This window comes from Pseudophryne corroboree, chromosome 9 (assembly GCF_028390025.1).
Source record: "Pseudophryne corroboree isolate aPseCor3 chromosome 9, aPseCor3.hap2, whole genome shotgun sequence".
Taxonomy (NCBI): Eukaryota; Metazoa; Chordata; class Amphibia; order Anura; family Myobatrachidae; genus Pseudophryne; species Pseudophryne corroboree.
Window position 1 is genome coordinate 440,193,691 of NC_086452.1, and position 17,393 is coordinate 440,211,083.

Here is a 17,393-nt window from a genome sequence, read left to right on the forward strand (position 1 = left end):
ATTAATAGGGATGGAGCGTGTTGGTTCCAATGACAACTTACCTGTTTGTAACTATGGGGGTAATTCAGACCTGATCATGGGGGTAATTCCAAGTTGATCGCAGCAGGACATTTTTTAGCAGTTGGGCAAAACCATGTGCACTGCAGGTGTGGCAGATGTAACATGTGCAGAGAGAGTTAGATTTGGGTGGGTTATTTTGTTTCTGTGCAGGGTAAATACTGGCTGCTTTATTTTTACACTGCAATTTAGATTGCAGATTGAACACACCGCACCCAAATCTAACTCTCTCTGCACATGTTATATCTGCCTCCCCTGCAGTGCACATGGTTTTGCCCAACTGCTAACAAAGTTCCTGCTGCGATCAACTCAGAATTACCCCCCATAGCAGCAAACTTGTTAGCAGTTGGGCAAAACTATGTGCACTGCAGGGGGGTGGGGGGAGATGTAACATGTGCAGAGAGAGTTAGATTTGGGTGGGTTATATTGTTTCTGTGCAGAGTAAATACTGGCTGCTTTATTTTTACACTGCAATTTAGATTTCAGTTTGAACACACCCCACCCAAATATAACTCTCTCTGCACATGTTACATCTGCCACACCTGCAGTGCACACGGGTTTGCCCAACTGCTAACAAATTTGCTGCTACGATCAGGTCTGAATTACCCCTTATATTTGGGAGCGGCAGCACCTTTGCCTTTAGTATATACTTGCTTTCAGAGCAAGGGAACACCATGGGATCACTAGAGTGCCCTTCATTCACATCCGTCCCTTGCAAGAGCAAGGGGTGGCTACCGCTGCGTTGTGGCGTCATTGGCACGGGTAACAGAATAAGAAAATTATTTTCAAACTGGCATAACCACTGTGGATCCTGAATCTAGAACCCCTGAAGTTTCCAAATGACTCTTTCCTGTTTCTGAAGTTAATTGACAGTTTCTCCCATGATAATGACTCAGCACTGGCTATTCGTTTGCACTGAGCGTTGTATCCAAAGTTCTCCAGTGTGAAGTCTTAAGGGCTCCATACACTAGAACGATAATGCCCGATTTCATCCAATTTCGGGCATTCAGGCCGATATATCGGGTGAAATCGGGCATATTGGAGGTGTTTCCGATCCGATTCGATCCGATGCGCGTTCTCGTGAGGGTTGGATCGGCTTCCCTATATCGTTAGTGCTGCACTCGTGATATGTCGGTTCCCGCAGGCATGGCTGGGATCGCATACTATATATCGTATGCAAAATGGACCAAATCGTGTGGAATCGTATGGAACCACTCCCGGGAAGCTCCCGAGAGAGTTCAAGGGAAGTCGCCTCCGACTTCAGCCTCAGACATATCGTTCTAGTGTATGGGGCCCTTTAGAGTACTGACTCTTATCAGGAAAGACCTATGCAGCTGCAGGCATCCTAAACATGACAAATCAATAATTCTGTCATTTGGTGGGTCTATCTCTAAAAAATGCCATTCGGGCAAGGTTCTTCTTTTAGGCCTCATATGCAATTTTAGAATTTGATCAGAGTATTTCATAACTGTTACCATGTTCACCAGGATGAGAAGAAGTGCTTTGTCTGTGACTCGCGAAGACCTTACAACCGCCTGACCAACCCCATCAGCCATCGAATCGAAAATGTCATTACCACGTTTGCCGAAGACCGGAAGAAAGCGTGGTGGCAGTCTGAGAATGGTAATACAACCGATACAAGTTACATGGGTTTCACAAGAGTACATAGGCAGAACATTCATGTACTGACCTTTTCAGGATGTAGGATACATTTGGTGATGAAGCCAGGGGACTGGACGGCAGCCGGTGATATACTGTAGGTAGAATAGGTCATCCTGGGGTAGGATACAGCCAAGTGCTCACATCCTCCAGTCCTGGGACTACCTTTTTTTTTATTTTTATTTTTTTAGCCAGGTTCACCTTACTGCTCTTCAGTCCCCGGGGTCATGCTGTACAGTCGGAGTGTTACTAGTTTTCCCATTCAGGGTGTACATAATAAATTTCAGGAGCACAAGTTGCTTTCAGGATCATTCACCTTTATGATGGTCATGCCAACCATGTAATTATGGTAGAACGGGCATGCACCAGAAATTGATCATTTGTTGTTGATGGGGTCATAATAGCAATCAATGGTCTGTACAACCGTCTGCGTGGCTTCTGCAAATGGTGATAAGGTAACTCATTCTTTTTGATAGGAAACAAAAAAAAAAAAATGACATTTGAATTTGAAATGTAACATAATATAAATCACAATAATACAAATTTAAAAGAAAATTTAACAGTAAATAAATAAACAAAATGTGATTATTAAAAACAAAACACAATTGGTGTATGACACCATTATTGAACCCACAATCTTCCGACAGCCATTGACAAGGCCTATTGCATCATTAAGCTGTAGTAGGACCCTACTCTTTCCACTACTTCTCAGTCTTCGTCTACCTCCACAAGATAGATACATCTGCTGCAACAGTCTGTGCTGCTGTGAATATTCCAATGATCTGATTGGCTACAGGTTTCTGCATACCCACTCTCTTCAAAACTGGGGAAACGCAACCAAATGGATATGAAGATTTATATAATAGTAAAGTTCTCTGACTTTAGTCAAATTCACCTTACAAAAATCTTCTTTGTCAAACACTAATGTCCAGGCGGTTTTGTTTTTTTCCAGTAAGGGATGTACGGTGTCATAAGCTGATAACTGGTATTTGCACTTTTCCACTCATGGGCCCTCATTCCGAGTTGTTCGCTCGCTAGCTGTTTTTAGCAGCATTGCACACGCTAGGCCGCCGCCCTCTGGGAGTGAATCTTAGCTTAGCAGAGTAGCGAACGAAAGGATAGCAGATTTGCTATTACATATTTCTTTGCAGTTTCTGAGCAGCTCCAGACCTACTCACAGATTGCGATCAGCTCAGTCCGTTTAGTTCCTGGTTTGACGTCACAAACACACCCTGCGTTCGGCCAGCCACTCCCCCGTTTCTCCAGCCACTCCCGCGTTTTTCCTTGGCACGCCTGCGTGGCCGCCCAGAAACACCCACTTCCTGTCAATCACACTACGAGCACTGGAGCGTTGAAAAAACTTCACTCGAGCTTGTGTAAATCTACTAAGTTCTCAGTTAAATAACTAAGCGCATGCGCTCTGCGTACCATGCGCATGCGCATTTTCCACCTAATCGCTGCGTTGCGAAAATTGGCAACGAGCGAACAACTCGGAATGACCACCATGAACTGAACTGGTCACCAAATCACAAACTGACGGCATATGTAGTTAGCATCACCTCATTGCTGGGAAAGTCAGGCACAGTGCGTTGTATAGTACATCTGGTGAAGACATCACCAACAGCGGTTTGTGGTAGGTTTGGAAACTGCCCGCAGGAACCACAGGAGTTAAATCCATCTGAGCTTCCCGCTTGGTCCTTTCTTCCTTTTCCTCATTAAAGCAGGTTAATTTAATTACATATTATATTCTCCTTCTGGATTAGTGCTGTGACAAAAAAATAATAATATGCAGCCTTTGAGGATTTCACAGGATAATCCCAACAGGTTCTTTTTTTTTTATCTAGAGGCTTATTAAAATTCTTTTTTATTTTATTCTGAGCAGTTTACATCCCCCCAGAGCACAGGGACAGGGAAAAAAGCGAAGATTGTGGAAAAACATATCAGTCTTTCCAGTGTCCGCAGGAAATCCTGACTCATTCCTCTATTATTTCCATCCACGAGTAATATGTGTATTATTCAGAGACATTTTCACAGGAGTTAAGTTTCTTCTACATCCAATAATCCTGCACCACGGACTGCAATATATATATATATATATATATATAGAGAGAGAGAGAGAGAGAGAGAGGGGGGGGAGGGCAAGAGAGAGAGAGAGGGAGAGAGAGAGAGAGAGAGAAACTATGGGCAGTATACAATTAGTTGCGGTAATTTATCACGGCTAATTGACTCACATGGGGGCTATCCTACTATCCTATAAGCCTCGATTGCCGGCACTTAAGTTACCGGGGACTTTGTGGCAGGCGAAACCAAATCCCTGACAAGTAACCGTTTTTCTGTGCCCATGAAAAACATATGGGGGGTCATTCTGACCCGTTCGCACACAGCGGTTCTTCGCCCGTGGTGCGAACGGGTCGTAAATGCGCACGCGCGGCAGACGCATTGCGCACGCGTGGCGTTGCCTGGCGACGATCGTCGCCGGGCAACAACGCCGCCAGCGACAAATGTGATCGCAGCGGCAATCGCAAGGAGATGGACAGGCGGGAGGCGTTCCGGGGCGGATACTCACCGTTTTCCACGCGTGGTGAGTCCAACGCAGGCATGTCCAGGCGTTTGAAGGGTGGATGTCTGACGTCAGGACCGGGACTTTCGTCGCTGGATCCGTCGCACAGGGTAAGTAACTCTGACCCCGGTTTTGTTTTGCAGGAAACTTTTCTAGCATAGCAGGGATGCACAAGCGATCGCAGCCTTGCTATGCCAAAATACACTCCCCCATAGGCGGAGATTAGTTGATCGCACCAGCAGCAAAAAGTTGCTTGGTGCGATCAACTCGGAATGAGGGCCATAGATCCGAGGTTTTCCTATGTGTTTTTGCAGGAAAAAGAGTAATTTCCTCGCAAAATAAACAGGCTATAATTGTATAACCCGGAAATGACCATCGGACAAAAAATTGTGAAAAAATTAAAGAAATTTGCGAGAAAAATGACTGCAGCTAATAGGATACCCCCTTAATTGTAATCTGCAGGTTTTTTTTAAGTCTGATCTCTGCCATCTATTCATAGTCAGTCACATCTGTAAATCCCTCCCCCTGGCTGCGACTCCCAGGGCCACTGAGCCTCCTGGTGGGCACGGGGGCTGTTGGGGGTGTGGCCAATGGAGGGGCATGGGTACTCCTTTTCTTTTAGATCTGTTAATTGTATATGTTGCGTGCCACTGGGAAGCGGAGGCGAACGCTCCAGGAGGCATGGCCATGGCATTGTGGAGGCATGGGCGTGGCATAGTGGAGGCATGACCGTGGCATAGTGGAGGCATGGCCTTGCATAGGGTGAGGTTATGGCATAGCAGGGTCACCTACAGACACCCAGGCCCGGGTAACCACTGCCCCCTCCACCCTCCTCAGCACCCCTGGTGACTCCCTTCAGGAAGCTGCATTGGAGACTCTTCAGTGGCCATGTTTGTCTCAATTTAAGGCTACACGTCCCGAACACTCCCGTAGTATGCTTTCATCGCAACTGTGCACCCACTGCAATCCCATTCACGCCCACGACCCACTTTACACACCCATTCCAGCCCCAGGGGGAGATGTATCAAGCTGTGAAGAGAGATAAAGTGCAGACGTTGACCAAAGCAACCAGTACGTTTCGAACTGCCATTTATCTAGCATAGTCCATAAAATGACAGGAAGGCAACATCTCCACTTTATCTCTCACCAAGATTTGATACACCTCCCCTCTAGTCTCAGCCCCCTGGTTACAGAGAATCGCAAGTCAGACTTGAGACAACAAACAGACATGGATTGTAAAAGATGCACAGTAATGAAAATTAAAATTTGGCACAGAAAAAAATCTCAACTTGCATTTGTGACTGAGGAACCTATTTATCAAATCATATTTGCGGGATAACAGGTGTTTTTTTGGGGGGCACCTGAAAATATTAAGTTTCCCTAAATGTACCTACAGGAGACCTCATCAGATATCGGATATGTGCATTAATTGTTTACTTTCTATAGTCGCTTTTATACGAAGTGACGGTGACTCTCCCCCCTTATTTCCTTCTTACAAGTCTGGTCACCTACTGAATGCTTCTTCTCCCCACACCTGGAATCTGGGAAAAGCCCACAGGGTCCCGGCTAGGGGGGAGAGGATTAGCCTGAGGCACAACGTAGGTGGTAATGCAGAAGACCCAGCAAATTCATTTTGTTCACCACGTTGGTGGGCGATTGTTCCTCTTGTTCACTGCCCTCCACAGAGTCATACAGAGAGCTCCAGTTTTTGGCAGGGGCTAAGCAGAGACTCATCAGAGCAACCCAAGGATAATAGCTTCATAGAACAGCCTCTGGGTTTCTGGTCTCCATCCATTCCTGGTAACGTTGCTGCACCCTTCCTATTGATCCTCCATCCATACTGTACAGACGGATGGGAAAATGGCAGATTATTTACTGACGCTTCATCACGTGATTTCAAAATCTGTCCAGAATTCAAAGTGGAAAATTCATCTATAATTAATTACGTTTCTGGCGTCTTAAATAAACAGTTTACAGCCCTGCGTAATCTGGCAATCATTCCTGTTGCATTTCTGTGTGTATTACTGAACTGACAAGACGGGTTGGATTTTCCACTCCTGGTTTTTGTACGGAAATCGTAAGAAACATTTTGCATGTGTCTTGTTGGAGATATCGCTCGCCGCTTCTGTCTGGCCTCCGTCCAAATAGAAAGTTCATGCAGAGAAAATCTTATTTACATGTGGGGAAAACAGGTGCAAACACATCTCTGGTCAATTCTGCATAGAAATTAGGCTGGTGGGTGCCAGGGCACTAATCGTCCTGCAAAGCGGCATCTGCAGCTGCCATCCGGGCCGGCTGTGTGGAAGTTTGGTTAATACACACCACCTGATGTATCAAGGGAAACGTGTCATTCGGTTGATCTGTATTAAGGCGGCTGGATTCACCGTGTATAATGCTGGTCCGTTTTCCTATTTGCCCTGACGGACTGTGGCGATGTAAATTGGAAAGATATCTTTTTGTGATATTGATCATATTACAAAACGCTATTTCTGAAAACAAAAATTACAAAAGTACAATGACACCCGTGCACCTAATACTACTTTTTGTCTGCCTGGGCCAAGGGCAAGTTAAGGGTTGGTGTATGTCGGTATCCGTTCACATGGTCGACCATGTTATGGTCGACAGTCATTAGGTCGACCACTATTGGTCGACATTGTCATGGTCGACATGGACACATGGTCGACACATGAAAATGGTCGACACATGAAAAGGTCGACATGAGTTTTTTAACTTTTTTTTCTTTTGGGAAACTTTTCCATACTTTACGATCCACGTGGACTACGATTGGAACGGTAATCTGTGCCGAGCGAAGCGGTAGCGGAGCGAAGGCACCATGCCCGAAGCATGGCGAGCGAAGCGCGCCATGCAAGGGGACGCGGTGCACTAATTGGGGTTCCCAGTCACTTTACGCAAAAAACGACACAAAAAACTCATGTCGACCTTTTCATGTGTCGACCATTTGTCCATGTCGACCATGTCAATGTCGACCAATAGTGGTCGACCTAATGACTGTTGACCATAACATGGTCGACCATTCATACCGGAACCGTGTATGTCACAGGACCGTTCTGGGTTTTCAGCTTCGTAATTTACGGACTAACTCATTTAGGTGTGAAGTTGCGTCCATCGTATCCCGGAACGGTGCATCGTGCGACCCCCAACACTGCCGATTTTTGTGCGCTTCCATTGAGGTGCGTACAGAAATCGGCAATGTAGCTGCTATTTAGAAGGTACCATGGTGGTCATTCCGAGTTGTTCGCTCGCTAGCAGTTTTTAGCAGCCGTGCAAACGCTCTGCCGCCGCCCACTGGGAGTGTATTTTAGCTTAGCAGAAGTGCGAACGAAAGGATCGCAGATCGGCGGCAAACTTTTTTTGTGCAGTTTTAGAGTAGCTTAAAACCTACTCAGCGCTTGTGATAACTTCAGACTGTTCAGTTCCTGTTTTGATGTCACGAAAACGCCCTGCGTTTTTCCTGGCATGCCTGCGTTTTTCCTGGCATGCCTGCGTTTTTCCGAACACTCCCTGAAAACGGTCAGTTGACACCCAGAAACGCCCACTTCCTGTCAATCACTCTGCGGCAGCCAATGCGACTGAAAAGCTTCGCTAGACCTTGTGTGAAACGACATCGTTCGTTGCAATTGTACGACGCGCGTGCGCAGAAGTGCCTTTTTTTGCCTCATCGAAAGAATGCAGCTAGCGATCAACTCGGAATGACACCCACTGTGCCCACAAATCACTGGTAATTGAATGTTTACTTTTCTTGAGTTCTGGAAAAACTCTGTGCCAGCCTCCTGCATTTACTGCTTGTCACCCGCACAATAGCTCGCAACAGGGTGCTAAATGAGGCCGCTACCGTAGCCGTACTCCTCAGCACCACTCTCCAGCAGTGCGACGGGCTGTGGAGATCAGGGGGCTGGCGGAGGAGGTCTAGAGTGCTGATCAACAGACATTGAGAAGACTCAGCATACTTCTGTATGTTCCTCTTTAAACTGGGCCTGATCCCCGGTATTATCTCCCCTTCCTGCATACTAGAAGTACAAACGGATTCAGTATGATTTACTGGCGGGCGGGATGGCGGCTATCCATATCTCGGCAGCAGCATCCCGCTCCCCAGAATGCCGGCAGCAGGGCCAGTGCAAAGAGTCCCCTTGCAGGCATGGACACCCACGAGTGGGAATAGTCCTGTTTTTCCGGAATTCCTGCTGGCGGTATTGTCGGCTGTCGGGATTCCGGTGTCGGTATCCTGACCGCCGGGACCCTGTCAGCCGGCAAATTGGACGTATCCCCCGTACAAACTTACACTGCTTGGGGGGAGATGCAGCAGACTTTTCTAAAAAGTACAAGTGGACTTGTTGCTCATAGCAACCAATAGGATTCCAGCTATCCGCTTCCAGAATGTACCAGATAAATGATTGCTAGAATATGATTGGTTGCTATGGGCGATATCTCTACATGCTCCCTTTACAATATTCGATAAATCTCTGCATACCCCACCCCCCCCCAGGACCTGGAGGGGCTCTGGAACACCGAACAGCTTTGGGCTTTTATCACAACCGTCTTTCTCATAATACTCCATTGAGCCCTATGTTCAGTTCACCATAGGTACTCGGGGACCATGTTGGTGGTGGCCTTCACAATAGCTCATCGCTCATTAAGCTTTGAGGCTCTGTCACTCAACAGCAACTGCATCCTGAATCCAGACTCATTAATGTCCTAAGAGGATTTCAGTCTCAAATGAATTATTCCTGAATCTATTGAAGTCCATCCAGGAGAATTCTGTGATCAACGTTAATCTTTGTATTTCATTCCTCCATTATTATCAAGTCAGCCTCTAAGGGGGGAAAAAACACTTTGAAGTTTTGTTGTTTCCAAGGAGAATTAGGTCAAAAGTAACTAAGCACTGACATTAGTCTGACTTGTAAGGTATGTGAACCTGGAGCAAGTAGAGGACGTTATAACACTGCTCCAGGACACAAACCTGCACTTGACGTCTTCTTCCGGCAGCTGTTTTATGATAAGCTGTAAGCACTGGGAGGTTAGAGGCGTTCCCTGCTGAATGCGGGCTTGACATAGAAGACTATGTCCAAATGAATAAACAAGATTCTATGTTACTGGACAAGATATCTGAATAAAGTTTTATGGGGGTCATTCCGAGTTGTTCGCTCGTTAGTTTTTTTCGCTACGGAGCGATTAGTCGCAAACTGCGCATGCGCAATGTTCGCAGTGCGCCTGCGCCAAGTAAATTAGCACAAAAGTTTGGTATTTTACTCACGGCGTAACAAAGATTTTTCATCGTTCTGGTGATCGGAGTGTGATTGACAGGAAGTGGGTGTTTCTGGGCGGAAACTAGCCGTTTTATGGGAGTGTGCGGAAAAACGTTGGCGTTTCTGGGAAAAACGCGGGAGGGTCTGAAGAAACGGGGGAGTGTCTGGGCGAATGCTGGGTGTGTTTGTGACGTCAAACCAGGAACGAAACTGACTGAACTGATCGCAGTGTAGGAGTAAGTCTCGAGCTACTCAGAAACTGCTAAGAAATTTCTATTCGCAATTCTGCTAATCTTTCGTTCGCAATTCTGCTATGCTAAGATACACTCCCAGAGGGCGGCGGCCTAGCGTGTGCAATGCTGCTAAAATCAGCTAGCGAGCGAACAACTCGGAATGACCCCCACAGTTATTCTTGGAAAGCTTATTTTTTAATTTCTTTGTATTTCCAATTTGCTTTCTGGCTCCATAGATTCCTGCAGATTAAGATTCTTGGCCGCACTCACCTGAAGATGACTCACAATACAATAGGGCTGCGATCTCTGGAGTCCACAGGTTGACGTAGCCTTGAGTTTGTCCGCGCGGCCAACGAGCAGGTCCCCAGTGCCCGGATAGCAGCTGCCCTGAGAGCAGCCGTACGGCTGCTCGGGATTCTGGGCGAGTACGCCGACAAACAGCGCTGCAGACAGCCTAGCGTGTGCAATGCTGCTAAAAGCAGCTAGCGAGCGAACAACTCGGAATGAGGGCCCATATACCTGCCAAAATGGGCGGATGTAGGGGACAGGCATTCCCTGGGCACATTATTGGCTGCCAGCCCCCACAGCATAGTGATAGAGGGCCTAATTCAGACCTGATCATACAGGTACAGCCTGCGATCAGGTCTGAACTGTGCATGCGTATAAAACGCAATGCGCAGGCGCGTCGGTCCGCAGCACCGGGCAGTGATGGGATGGTGCAAAAAAAGCGATTGCATGGGCGATCGCAAGGTGACTGACAGGAAGAGGCCATTTGTGGGTGGCAACTGACCGTTTTAGAGGAGTGTCCGAAAAAACGCAGGAGGGACCAGGCGTTTGGAGGTAGTGTTTCTGACGTCCGCTTCGGACCCAGTCATCGCACTGGAAGAGTAAGTCCCGGGCTGTGTAGAGACTCTCCTGCGATCGCACACCTGCACAGCGATTTCCCCCTCCCCCTGTAGGCGGCGACTACCTGATCGCAGGGATGCAAAAAAAAACGCACCTTAGTGATCAGGTCTGAATTAGGCCCAAAGAGAGATAAAGTACCAGCCAACCAGCTCCTAACTGCCATCTCACAGGATGTGTTTGAAAAATGACAGTTAGGAGCTGATTGGCTGGTACTTTATCACTCTTTATCCATCTCCACTTTATCTCTTGTTAAGGCTTAATAAATCTGGGCCTGTGTTCTTAACGAGTGCCTCATCGAGTTCCATTATACGGTACTGGATGTTATATTATATTGTACTTGACAATCTGATCACTATTTAACACTCCCAAAAAAATCTTCAGGCCACAAGCTTACTAGTCATAATGGCATTTAATTAGTAGACTATCCTATGGACAGCCAAGGGAGCCCCAACCTCACCCCCATCTCCTGCACCATATTCCGCTGCCTAGCGGGAAATCCACCTCTTTTTTTCATCCACATGCTTAAAGGTGGGTATACTACGATTGGCCGGCTGTCGGGATCCCAGGGGCCCAGCATACCGGCGCTGGGAGCCCGACCACTGCGGGGGGCACGGTGGCGCGCTACGCTATTTATTCTCCCTCCAGGGGTGTCATGGAGAATAGTTGTCGGTATCCCGGTGGTCGGGATCCCCACGCCGGTATGCCGAGCGCTGGGATCCCAACAGCCGTATGTCGAGTGCCTCCCCTTAAAGGTGACTCCTATCCCGTTACTCTTATGATGGCTTACACAGCACAAGAGGGCTGCAGGGATCGGTATTTAGAAAAAAAGATTAAAATGAAATAAAGTTGCATCCTCACCTGGGAAACATTGTACTAGGATGGCTTCTTTCCCTAGGCGGTAACCTAACCCACAAATTCATTAGGTTAATCAACACTTAACGGAGGGGGAGAGACGCAATTCTTAGTACTAGTCCGTCTGCTCATAACTCCACTTGGTTTTCATCCGGAGGTGTGAGAGAAATGGAGGAGGATGGGGAAACGGCAGCACACAGAGCAGCCCCCAGAACTCTGGGTAAGAAGAGGGGCTGCACTGGGGAAATATTTCCTAGGTGCTAGTGCAATTTTAAATGAGTGTTCCAACAATGGTGGTCATTCCGAGTTGTTCGCTCTGTAAATTTTTTCACATCGCAGCGATTTTCCGCTTAGTGCGCATGCGCAATGTCCGCAGTGCGACTGCGCCAAGTAAATTTGCTATGCAGTTAGGAATTTTACTCACGGCTTTTTCATCGTTCTGGTGATCGTAATGTGATTGACAGGAAGTGGGTGTTACTGGGCGGAAACTGGCCGTTTTATGGGTGTGTGCGAAAAAACGCTACCGTTTCCGGGAAAAACGGGGGAGTGGCTGGAGAAACGGGGGAGTGTCTGGGCGAACGCTGGGTGTGTTTGTGACGTCAAACCAGGAACGACAAACACTGAACTGATTGCAGATGCCGAGTAAGTCTGGAGCTACTCAGAAACTGCTAAGAGGTGTGTAATTGCAATATTGCGAATCCGTCGGTCGCAATTTTGAGAAGCTAAGATTCACTCCCAGTAGGCGGTGACTTAGCGTGTGCAAAGCTGCTAAAAGCAGCTTGCGAGCGAACAACTCGGAATGAGGGCCAATGACAGCAAGTGGCTGCGTAATGCCTCTTTACAAAGGTATCAACAAACCGCAGATTTGGTACATGAGCCAGTGTATGTGAATGGTGCATAAACATGACGTGTAGCATGTCTATTGAGGTTTCCTATTAAATATTTACTATAGCCTCTTAGACAAAGCCTTACTTGGTATGAAAAAGTGGAGCCCAGCTTAACTCGATGTGGAAAAGAGAGGTCCATTCTAAGACTTTGAACAATGGGTCTGATTTAGGCCCTGACACATGCGCCGGAGTCGTACTGCGCCCGTGCTGTGCGGGTCTGTGACGTAGGGTGCAGATCGGCGTCAGACTGTCACTGATTGAAGGTGTGATGCAGTTTGGGAGGCGTGTAGCCGCCGCCGTTGTGGGGAAGGGACGAGGCCAGGATCTCTGTCCGAGGATGTAGATTTCCTGGCCGTTTTGTTGTAGCTGCGGCGGCCGGCTTTCGCGACCCTATGGGTCACTCAGCTGGCCGATGGTTTTACAGCTGACCCAGTGCTATGTTCTAGGACACAGCTGGAATCAGTAATGATGCAGGAAGCGTGGCGCCCCCTACAGCTTACCATATAAGTGCTATCGCTGCTGCTGCTTCTATGTAACACTTCTGAATCAGGCCCAAAATAAGTTATGAAACCTGAAGTCTCGCGTAATTGTTTAGCTGCTGAATTACTGATCCCCAAACTGGGCTCTAATCCCCCCCTCCCCCCACCCCATTCCCCTTCCTTACCTCATTCATCCCCCACATTACAAGTAGTCTTTTTACTTCATGCTTTTTCTCTCTTAATCCCTGATGACGAGTGTACAGTATGCGCCTTTTTGTGTATTTGTAGCAATGTTTCGGTTTGTGTTTTTATTCCATACTGTTTGTCGTGGTGATGTTTATTTGTTACTTACACTCTGTCATCTAACAAGAATAACAAATAAACTGGTTAACAAATAAATAAATAAATAAATAACACATTATGGCTGTGCTAAGAAATTGCCCAAGTGATTATTTAATTTGTCTAAAATAAAGTATTAATGATGGAGAGTATTATGTAACAAGATGTTTTTTTCTCATCTGAACGTAGGTGTTTCGGACGTTACCATTCAGTTAGATTTGGAGGCTGAATTTCACTTCACTCATCTCATCATGACCTTCAAGGTAAATCGAACGTTACATGATAATTACAGAGATGTTCCTGGGCTCAATTCATCCCTTATTGGATATTGTATGAAAACAAATAACTAGTGGCAAAACTCGGTTACAGGGATGGTGTCCTGTGAATCGAAAGGGAACACCACGCGTTTCTTTTCTTTTAACTCATATCATGGCCAGTATTTACTAAAAATTCGAGTTTGGCCGATTTGAGTTTTTTTTCTAAGTCCCAATCCGGGAATTCACTAAGCACCAATCTCGGCAGTGTTTGGACTATTCGTAATGGTTTGAATGACAACGTTCAGAAATACGAATGAATAGACCATCGGTCAAACGCGGCTGTTATTTCATAGAATACGGGCATTCACTATTCATTCGTATTTGGGTGTTAGTTTCTGAGTGCTCAAGTGCGGGTCTGTTTTTTTTCGATTCGTTAAAAAAAGCAGCAAAAAAAATAGACCTGCTTTTTCCAGTCGAGTTTGGATAACCATGCACGGATCAGTGAGATCTGTGCATGGTTATCTATGGGAAAGGGTCTGTTTAGTGTAAAATCGGGGGGAAAAATTGCGTGGGGTCCCCCCTCCTAAGCACAACCAGCCTCGGGCTCTTTGAGCCGGTCCTGGTTGAAAAAATATGGTGAAAAAAATTACAGGGATTCCCCCATATTTAATCAACCAGCACCGGGCTCTGCGCCAGGTCCTGGTTCCAAAAATACGGGGGACAAAAAGGTCAGCGGTTGACCGAAAGTAACCTCACCGCTGCCCGCAAAGTTCCAACCATTGGCTACAATGGAGCGCATAGGCGCTACATTGTATCTGTGCCGTGTGCTGTCTGACAGACACTACAGGAGCACACAGACAATCAGGAGAGTGCCACGACGTGGCGCTCCCTGATTGGCTGAAGGGACCCTCTTTGACAGGAGTCAGGGGGGTCCTGGCAGTCGGGGAAAGGGGTCCCATGTGTGTGTAAACATGGGACCCCTTTCAGTGCGTGGTCGGGTTTCCGTTTTATTATTTTGCCAAGTACGTGGATTATACAAAGGACAGAATCTACACTGGATTATGTGAGTATAATTTTTTTCACAGGAACCCCAAGGATTCTACATGGAGAAGAGGACCGAGCCTTGTGGGAACATAGGTAAGTATGTGTGTATGTTGGTGTGCATGTATGTAATAAAGTTATACTGTCACGGTGTGTGTGTACTGTTTTTATTGGGGTATTTTTTTAGTAGTAGTACTACAGGTACCAGCGGGCCCGGTTTTCAACCGCATGCTGGTACTTGTGGTTCTCCAAGTACCAGCTTGCGGGGGAGGCTTGCTGGGACTTGTAGTACTGCTACTAAAAACAATATTCACATTTTGTTAACAAGGCTATCAGCCCCCCATCCGCCGCCCTTGGATGGGGGGGACAGCCTTGGGCTTCACCCCTGGCCCTTGGGTGGCTGGAGGGGGGGTACCCCTTGATTGAAGGGGTCCCCACTCCTCCAGGGTACCCCGGCCAGGAGTGACTAGTTGAGGTTTTAATGGCACGGCCGCAGGGACCGATATCAAAGTGTCCCCCGGCTGTGGCATTATCTCCCCAGCTAGTGGAGCCCGGTGCTGGTTTCAAAAATACGGGGGACCCCTACGCTTTTTGTCCCCCGTATTTTTGGAACCAGGACCTGGTGCAGAGCCCGGTGCTGGTTGATTAAATATGGGGGAACCCCTGTCATTTTTCCCCCCCATATTTTGTCAACCAGGACCGGCTCAAAGAGCCCGAGGCTGGTTATGCTTAGGAGGGGGGACCCCACGCAATTATTTCTAAGTTTTTTAAGACTTTAATTAACTTTTTAAGGTACACAATGAAGCCCTGCACGGATCTCACAGATCCGGCCGGGATTCCTTGTGTTTTGTCAGGCAGTGTTTTACTCATCACTCCCGTAAAACACTGCCTGATATTACGAATCACATCGACATCGGAAAAAACGAATGAGCAAAACTCGGCAGCTTAGTGAATGACCGTATCGGGATTCAAAAAGGTGCAGTAAAATGCACCCGATACCATTCGAGATCAAACACCTTTCAAAACGGCAAAAACACGAATATTAGTAAATAACCCCCATGTCTCTTTTTGTCAAATAATCAGCAAATAGTTGTAATTCTCATTTGTGTTTATGTGTGGCTGAAATGAAGCAGTATATATATATATATATATATATATATATATATATATAATTACTTGTGTGCTGGAGAATGAACTTTCACTGCATTCTCTCCTCTCTAGTCACTGCAGTAGGACTTTGCAAGCAGGCAGCCAAGTACTGTTAACTTTGTTGCAACAAAGGGGGTCATTCCGAGTTGATCGCTAGCTGCTTTCGTTCGCTCTGCAACGATGAGGCAAAAAAACGTGCAATGCACACGCGCGTTGTACTATTGCAATGAATGATGTAGTTTCACACAAGGTCTAGCGAAGCATTTCAGTCACACTGCTGGCCGCAGAGTGATTGACAGGAAGAGGGCGTTTCTGGGTGTCTGTCAACTGACCGTTTTCAGGGAGTGTTCGGAAAAACGCAGGCGTGCCATGAAAAACGCAGGCGTGGCTGGGCGATCGCAGGGTGTGTTTGACGTCAAAACAGGAACTGAACAGTCTGAAGTGATCGCAAGCGCTGAGTAGGTTTTGAGCTACTCTAAAACTGCACAAAAAAAGTTTACCGCCGCTCTGCGATCCTTTCGTTCGCACTTCTGCTAAGCTAAAATACACTCCCAGTGGGAGGCGGCATAGCGTTTTCACGGCTACAAAAAACTGCTAGCGAGCGAACAACTCAGAATGACCACCAAGTTGGTTGAAGCTGGGTACACACTGTATGATATCTCATCCTAATCTGTCTTAACTGGCCATCATTCATTAAATGTCCTTTACTCATTGCTCTTCCATTTACCCGGAGAAATACCAGATGCCCGCCTACAAGTTGCCAAACAATTTCTATGTACCACTACTAAACCATAAACTGATAACTCAATGGCACCTGTGCTCTTATTTGCACGGCTGCTTTGAAAACCTTCTGGTGCAAGTCTGTTAATCAATGTTCTAGCTAGTGTGTGTAGCCGTAACTTACATTTGTAGTTTTGTGTATTCCTTTACTTAGACATTCAGACCGGCTGCCATGTTAGTGGAGCGCTCAGCGGATTTTGGCCGGAGCTGGCAGGTTTACAGATACTTTGCGTATGACTGCGCAGCCGTGTTCCACAATATTTCCCGCACCATCCAGCGAAAGGTGGACGATGTCATCTGCGAATCCCGTTACTCTGATATCGAGCCATCCACCGAAGGAGAGGTAGGAATCAATCAAATATAAACTGAGGATTGAGTCCGTACCGCAAGATATGAGGATGAGGAGGATAGAGGTGGTCCAGGAAAGCTGATGATAATGTGGATATAGGTGGAGGGTCATGTGTATTGCTATAAGATTATCTGATTATGTTTTCCATCACTATTATTGATGGACTAAAAAAATACAACACAGCTTACTGAAATGAGTCGCCAGAGGTATTCACAATAAGAGTTATACCTTACATCACAGTGTTTTACTTATGCCACATGAATCTGTTATGTACACTTTGTCCTATACTAAACGTTCCTCAGCTTGCTTTTCACCTGGAGTTATCCATTGCACAGTCCAATCCCACCATCCATCTCACTGTTACACCACCATCTCAGCCTTACACCACAAATTTACACCTTCAGTATTCATTTCACTGCCATCCAGCTCACATCATCACCGTCCATCTCATAGTGTTACACCACCCCTGTTCTCATCACAGCATTACACCTCAATCCACCGTACAGCCTTACAGCAAAACTGTCCTTCTCACAGCCTTACACTGCCAGAGTCCTTGTCACAGCATTACACAGCTACTGTCC

The 17,393-nt window shown here is 46.7% G+C and overlaps 1 protein-coding gene across 4 annotated transcripts in view; it reads left to right on the plus strand.

Annotated features, from left to right (window-relative positions):
- The window catches only part of LOC134958467 (laminin subunit beta-2-like), a 203,161-nt gene that overhangs the window by 71,693 nt on the left and 114,075 nt on the right, over nucleotides 1–17,393 (plus strand). For all 4 annotated transcript variants that reach the window (XM_063941099.1, XM_063941100.1, XM_063941101.1 and 1 more), the window contains exons 4-6: nucleotides 1,545–1,680; nucleotides 13,426–13,499; nucleotides 16,618–16,806. In XM_063941099.1, coding sequence (XP_063797169.1) covers nucleotides 1,545–1,680; nucleotides 13,426–13,499; nucleotides 16,618–16,806 — 399 coding nt within the window. The remainder of the gene's footprint in view (nucleotides 1–1,544; nucleotides 1,681–13,425; nucleotides 13,500–16,617; nucleotides 16,807–17,393) is intronic.